At 35.8% G+C, this 7,689-nt stretch overlaps 1 protein-coding gene across 1 annotated transcript; it reads right to left on the reverse strand.

Annotated features, from left to right (window-relative positions):
* Positions 1-6,919: 6,919 nt before the first annotated feature.
* LOC143601700 (uncharacterized) lies at positions 6,920-7,369 on the reverse strand. Its single transcript, XM_077079041.1, has one exon. It carries the CDS (start codon positions 7,367-7,369, stop codon positions 6,920-6,922), a length of 450 nt encoding a protein of 149 aa, XP_076935156.1.
* Between the last annotated feature and the right edge of the window lie 320 nt (positions 7,370-7,689).

Raw genomic sequence — 7,689 nt, forward strand, 5'->3', positions numbered from 1 at the left:
TGGAAGTTGTTTATATATAATATATTTATAAAGTTCTTTTGGTTTTTCATGGTATAAATATGTATATATATGATGATTCTTTGTATGCTAAGTATTTTAATTGTAAAAGTTTAGTAGTGATTTAAATCTATGGTTCTTTGTATACTAACTGCTTAACTCTATGATTGATTATATGATTCTTTGTATGTTGTCACGCGTGTTAGAGCAACTTGTGAGCCACGTTGTTTCTATGTGGATGTAATTAGTCAAGGATGTAACACAAAGTTATGATATCATCGTCTTGACAATTATTGTTGATATCTCAACCCTTAATATAAAGGGGAATTATAAATGATTACGAAAACAAACTAAGTTATAGATAAGATATACGAGATACTTATAATATAAACGTGAAGTATATAATTGCTAGTATTTTCTCACAGCCTGAGCAATGGTTGAACGCACATTTTTTTTAAAGTCCAATAATGTTAAATAAGGAAAATGGGCTACTTACACGACGTCAGAAGCCCAACAACATACAAGAAAAGAAAAATAAACCTTATAAGGCGAAATTAGATGTCGTGTATCCACATATAGAAACAATGACGGAACATGAATAACCCTTAAGTGGCCGAGGCGAACTTTTTCTCAGACAAAGTGTCTATATATCAATTTCAAAGTGTTTGGTTCGTTGATGTTGAAATGGATTTTCAGACAAGTACACTTGATGGCATTGTCACAATAGACAATTATGGCCTTACACAAATAAACATGAAGCAATTGGTTGGCATTTCGAGGACCAAGAGATTTAAAACACGCAATACCCAAACGTGGAGAGTCTCGAGTCAGGGAATCCACCCTAATCGGTATCCGAGTAGGCTATCAGAGTATGTGTTGAAGATATGACAAGCTGCAAATCGAATCAGTTGTACCTTTAAGATATCAGAGAATCCACTTCATGAAATCAAAGTGTATATCTCGTGGAGCAGGCATGAACAACCATAATTGTTGGCCGACATAGGTAAAGTCTAATCGGGTGAACTTGAGGCATTGTAACGTTCCAGCAAGTGTACAGTATAACGCAACATTGAGTAATAGGGTATCACCACCATCCATCAGTCGTAGTTGGATGTGTATTCCATTTCAACGAGTTCCTTAATCGAATGAGTGGTTCCTCAATCGAGTTCCATGGCGGTGCGGCGATGACCCAAAAAAACGGGGAGGGGTGAAAGCGGGTGGTGGTAATGCAGATTAAGGTTTTTTGAGAAAAAAAGATAAATCAGTGGTGCGGGACCCGTGATTTTATTTTTTATTTCATTAAAAATGTCACATCAACATACTAATGAAGTTAGGGTTTCATTAGTTTGAAAGTGACATAAAAAATTAAGCTAAGAGTGATGACAAAATTTCATTAGTTACGAGTGTTCTCAACCAACAAGTGAAATTTAATATTATTCGAATCAAATGATACGTTTATTATTAATGAAAAGCAAGAGAAGTTGTACATGAAACAAAAAATATTACCACATAAAAAACAATAGAAGTTGTACTATGAAACATAGAATGGGTACAAAATAAATGGTATATAACGTCATAGATAAAGAAGTTAGATGAGGAAGTTAGCAATTAATACAGAGGAAATTCACTGATAGGCGTTTTTCATATTTTGAATATTAAAATAGGAGGAAAATCTCTTAGAATAGTAACAAACTTTCAAAAGTGTTTCAATTAGGTCACTGATGCATATTTTCCCTAAATCGGGTTATTAAATCTTCAAATCAAGTCTCACCGATTTTTGTGTACGTCAAGAAAGAAATGGATGATAAGATGTGGGTGTCGTAATTTGCAATATATGTAGTTAAATTTAAAAATTTTTAAAAAACGTTAATTATATTAAAATTTAAAAATAAAAAATAAAATTCACGTCGCCACTCAACGTCAACTTCAAAAAAAAGATAAAAAGATTTCTTTCGTGAAACAGAAAAGAAATTGGCTAAAAAAACATGTTAAAACTTTTAATTTAATCATACACGAAAGTTGAGTGACCTAATTGGAACACTTTTTAAACTTAAGTGACCTAATTGAAACACTTTTGAAAGTTGGTTACTATTCCTATTCTATGAAGTTGCCCCGTAAAGTAAGACTTTTGCTCAGATGTTACACATTATATACCTAACAATGGACATGTTTAATTCAACCAAAATAATAATTTGCATTTAATTCGTGTAACGATGACTATTTTCATTATCCATTTTATTATTTAAGGATATTATTATTAATTAATCCATCAGTTTTTGAACTCTATTTTACAAACAATTATAATTAAAATGTTTAAATTTCTCTTAACATTTCCTTATTCCGAAAATTGTAACGCATTAAAATTGAATATTTTATTATTTACTAATTACATATATATTTTAAATGGAGAAAAATCCCAAAATGACCCATATTAGGGGAGAGAATCCGGATTTGACTCAAATTTTGAAAAATTTTTCCAACCATCCCTATGAAAACTCACGGAGTTGACACTTTTGTATTCCCGTCGATAGATTTCATTAGCCACTAATATACTCACACGTGTAATATGTCTGACCCCACCCGCTACTTTTCTAAGCAAATCCATCGGACCCGTTAGATTTGGTAGCAAACCCGGCTCCATGAAAACCATTTCCTCCGTGATGTTTCATCTTGTTTTCATCTCTGCCGTGAGTCATCCAAAAAAGTTGAAAATCAAGTTTTTTGGAAATTCATTTGACCAGACGAATTTCACGTGAATTTTATCTTTGGAGACGAATTTCAAGATTAGATAGCTCATGGCTAGAGATGTTCAAAACGGTTTGGGACTAGGAACCGGAACCGGTTCCTAACCGGTTCCTATATTCAAAACCCCATTTTAAACCGGTTCCAGGCTCGAACCGGTTAGGGAACCGAACCGGTTCTCCCACCCTTGGACCCCTAACCTATCTAACCGGTTCTTACCGGTTCCTAACCCGGTTCCTGTACTGTAACCGGTTCCAACCGGTTACAGTGTAAAATTTTTTTTTTTTTTTTCGTTTTTCGTTTGCGATTTGGATTCTAAACTACGATTCGTATTTATATAACATGAAAAATAAAAAAAACAATTAACATAAAATTCATTTTATTTACTTTAAGAAGTTCAAAAAAAATGTTACATGTTTTAAAATCTTCAAAAACAAACTAACAAAACATTAAACTTATAAATATAAAGTTGTGACATATTATTTTTAGAAAAGCCTTCTTGTTCGTCGTAATTATTGAGCGGCGACTTCTTCCTCGGAATTACTTGTAGAAATGCCTTCTTGTTCGTCGTGTACTCGAACATCAAGTGGTGTTTCATCTTCGAGAGTGGTTACGTGTTGAATACGATCGATTGAGTCCAAGTGATCCTTTAAGCAAATGCACATCTCCACCGACTCCGAATTTAGTCTTGTTCTTCTCACCGATATTACCCTGCCACTAAGAGAAAAAGCGGATTCCGAAGCTACCGTAGAAGCTTAGACGGTTAGTAAATCACGGGCCATGGTGGCAAGAATCGGAAACTCGGTTTCCTTTACCTTCCACCAAGCCAAAACATCAAAAGTGCCATATTCCTATTCGGATAAACCGGTAGAGTAATCATTTGCACTATACCTTCCTAGTTCGCTTGAAGGGGTGTTACCCCTTTGTTTTTTAGCCGTTACGTTGCGAACGGTGTTCATAAGGCTAATCATTGGATCTCGTACTCTAGTAGCACTTGAACTTGATGAAGACCCCCCCCCCTCCGGCATAGGCATGTGTATGTTTGACCCATATTTATTTAAATAAAAGTCATACATAAATTTAAAATTCAAGTTAAAATAATTTTTTGCCTCTGTTGAAAAGTTTTGGTCAACTTCATGCATATCTAAGGCTGAAAAAATTTCGTCTATCACACATTCAACCCCCGTAACATTTAACATTGGGTTTAAAGCGGCGGCGCAAGTAAAAACCGGTGGCAATTCAAGAAAGTATTTTTTTAATTTAAACTTCATTGGTAATATGATGTTTGAAAACATTGGACTTTTATTTTCAAATTCTTTAAGATTGTTAACCATTAAAAATAACTCCGAAAGAACCAAGGGACTTGTCGGATAATACGTTCCCGATAGTTTCGTAGTTGATGTTTTAAAAACTTCAAGAAAAGTCGATAAGTCATTGATAATTTCACATTTCTCATTTGAAAAGGGGATTGCCAAATCATTCTCGGCAAGACTAGAATGAAACATTTGTAAAGTTTCTCTTTGTTCCAAAGCACTTTGAAACATTATGCAAGTGGAATTCCATCGATGAGGTACATCCCAATTAGCTCCCAAAGCTTTTCTTCCCGTATCTTTACAAAATTTTCTATATTCCATTTGTCTTTTTTTACTTTTCTTAAAAACTTCATGTATCATTAGTCTAAAATCGTTTATAACCGATGTAACCTCATCCGAAGCAAGTCCGTCTTGCACGATTAAATTAATGATATGTGCAACACACCTTGAGTGAAAAAATACACCATTGCAAATCGGCGTATATTTTAATTTTAATTTATCAACCGCCGATGTATTATTCGACGCGTTATCAAATGCCATTGAAAATATTTTATTTTCTAGTTTATAAGTTTTTATAACATAATCTAAAATTTCAAACAAATTATCTCCCGTATGTGGATACTCAAATAGTTCGAAAGCAATGGTGCGTTTCATCATTTCCCACGATGACGGGTCTACCCAATGAGCGGTGACACAAAGATAAGATTCGGGTAGACCATGTGGAGCCGACCAAACATCACTAGTTAAGTTTATTCCCGTATTTATATTTTCAAAATATACAATCAGTACCTCTTTGGCCTTCTTCCACAATTTTAAACAATAACGTTTAAGAGTATGACGACTTACGTGAGTGTATTGTGGTTGAAGCGTATCTCGAATCATGGCGGTTAAGCGAGGGTTGTCGAAGTGGCTAAACGGCAAAGCTTCTTGAATCACAAACTTCGCCATACGATCTTGAACTCGATCAATTTGGTATGTAAATATTCCGCCTTCACTATCCATTTGCGTTTGTTGCGAATCGACGTTCTTTTTCAACGCCTTGCAATACGGTTTTTCGATGTGTTTCTTCAAATTTGAATTCGAAAGTGGGTTTAAATAAACCCCACAAAACTTGCACCGAGCCTTCAATGAATGGTCACTCAATTCAACCAAATCCCAATTGCACCAAATCTCTTGATTACGATTATGAGGTACAATACGAACGAAACTTGGTTCGGCGTTGGAACCTTGACCAACCGATGATTGTGAGGCAGCCATAACAACAAATATGAATATAGAAGAAGAGAAAACAAGATATTAGAGAACTCAAAACGTTGTAATAGCGTTTTTTTGTATTTTTTTGCGTTCGGGTTTGCGTTTTGAATGTTGTGATGAACCCATGACACCAAATACCTATTTATACTAGTAGTGGGGTGCTTGGGGGAGCCAAAAAACGGCTATTTTTGACCCCCAACGGTCAAAAAACGGCCAAAAAAACGATTTCCAACGGTTATAATCGATCCAACGGCTAGAACCGGTTCCTAACCGGTTCCGGATGGTTCGGTTTCAGAACCGGTTCCGGTTCCTACCCGCCCCCACTCAGAAATGCAAGAACCGGTTACGGATCATCAGGTTGAATCATATAGGGTCCGGTTCCTACAAAAAACGGGTAGGAACCGGTTCGGGTCCGGTTCGGGTCCACCGGTTCGGTTCCAGGAACCGGTTTCGTTGATCAACCCTACTCATGGCTGTGATTCAAGCTAAAATTTGTTGGAAGATTAGAGTCAGGTTGAATGTTTGATTGAAATTCGTGAGCTAAATGAATGAAGTCGGATACTCATAGATAAAAGCGTCAGTTGTTGTTTCGGTTGGTAAAATCGAAGATGTCGTGTTTGGGTAGAATTGGATGATAATGAAACCTGAACCTGATTGAAAAATATAAGAGTTTTTGAGTTATATTTTCTTTATAATATATTAAGAGTTATTCAATAATCGTTTGTGAGTGTTTTCGTTTTGATGAGTCATGCCATTTCGTTTTTTTGAATCAGTTTGTGAGCGTTTTCGTTTGTGAGAATCAATATATTGGATATGTGAAGAGAAAACTTGATGAAAGATGTAACGATTATGCAAAATCTTCATATAGTACTTCCCATGCCGCTTCATCCCAATCTTATGTCTCCAACCCAACGTAATCCCAATTCATCTTGTTTTCAACGAGGAAAAACATAGTCCATAGATAGTGATCTATGAGTGTACATAGTTGTTTCAAAATTTATAATGTCTGAAAGAATATATACGTCCATTCTATAATAAAAAGAGTACTACTCAATTGAACAGTAGTGATTATAATCATCATTTCTTAAAATTGAGACGATCAAAATTCAATATAAAAGTATGAATATCGTATTACTTTTTTTTTTTTTGAACGGTCAATGAATAAAGTTCGTATATCAGAAGTAATCCAATAACAAAAACCACCTATACATCCGTGAGACCACGATCACATACACCACTAGGTAATTCATACGTATACAGTCACAATCAACGTTAAATATCATATTAACTAGTTTTATGTATTTCATGTCTACTAATTTTCTTACATGTTTTTGAATGATGAAAAAATTCCTAAAACAATGATTACAAATCTCTTCAAAACATAACTATTTTACCTTTAAAGTAAAAACTAAACAAGATTCCTTAAACCCACAAAATTGATTATCATGATCTCACATTATAATTATTAAGTTTGAAGCACGTTAAAGTGCTAACAAATTAATAACAAACATCATAAATACCATTTAAAACTGCAAAAAAAGCCTAAGCATTGCCATTTGTACTGTACAACAACTTGAAGCAAAGACCCACCCAAATAACAATTAATAAATAATTCATTGCGGATTCAAAAACCGGGTCAACTGGGTCGGGTTAAAAATGCCGGGGATGTGCATTCCATCACTACCCATAACAAGACCCGACACTTCGGCGTAGCTTTCAAACTTCCTCTTCTCACCCAGCTTCGGCTCAGCTGGCTTTACCTTTTGGCTATTCATTGGCTTTCTAATATCGGCTGAATGAGCCGCTGCAGTCGGGTCCCATTTCTGGCCAAACAAGGTGCCTTTTGTTAGAAACTCATGAGCCAGATAGCCAGCCAGGAGCTTATTATCATGTACTGGTCGAGCCGGCTTGGTGGCTCTGAATGGAGCCGGAGCCATGGCTCGTGGTAAGATCGGCTTGGCTAACTTAGGTGTTGTTGACGGCTTGAGGAAGCCGAACGTTTCATCTCTGGCTTTCGGCTTATTTGAAGCCATGGGAATTAATTGCCTTGGCGTGTGGCTCATTGTTGTTTGCATGAGCGTCCGCCACGTCAGCAAACTATCGTATCCTAAAATTACGAAATTACCCTCTGATTTGACTGATTATAAAAGAATCAAATAAGAATCCAAGGGTAAAATGGTAATTTCACCACCAAAAATTTTGAAAAAAATTCGAATCAGGAAAGAAATATTATTTATAAAATGAGTGGGTCTCCGGCGAAGTCGGACCACGACGATTGACGGCGGAGCACGGCGAAGGAGTGGATGGTGGAGGAAGAGAGAGAATAGATGAGAAGGTGTGGGTAGAATGAGAGATGCGGTGGCTTCAATATATAGGGAATTGA

The sequence above is a fragment of the Bidens hawaiensis genome, unplaced genomic scaffold (assembly GCF_021521415.1).
Source record: "Bidens hawaiensis isolate Kalapana, Puna unplaced genomic scaffold, B.hawaiensis_p1.1 tig00001960_1, whole genome shotgun sequence".
In the NCBI taxonomy this organism is placed as follows: Eukaryota; Viridiplantae; Streptophyta; class Magnoliopsida; order Asterales; family Asteraceae; genus Bidens; species Bidens hawaiensis.

What these genes read in the sequence shown, in the direction of transcription:
- LOC143601700 (XM_077079041.1), bottom strand. Translation starts at nt 7,369, where the DNA reads ATGAGCCACACGCCAAGGCAATTAATTCCCATGGCTTCAAATAAGCCG.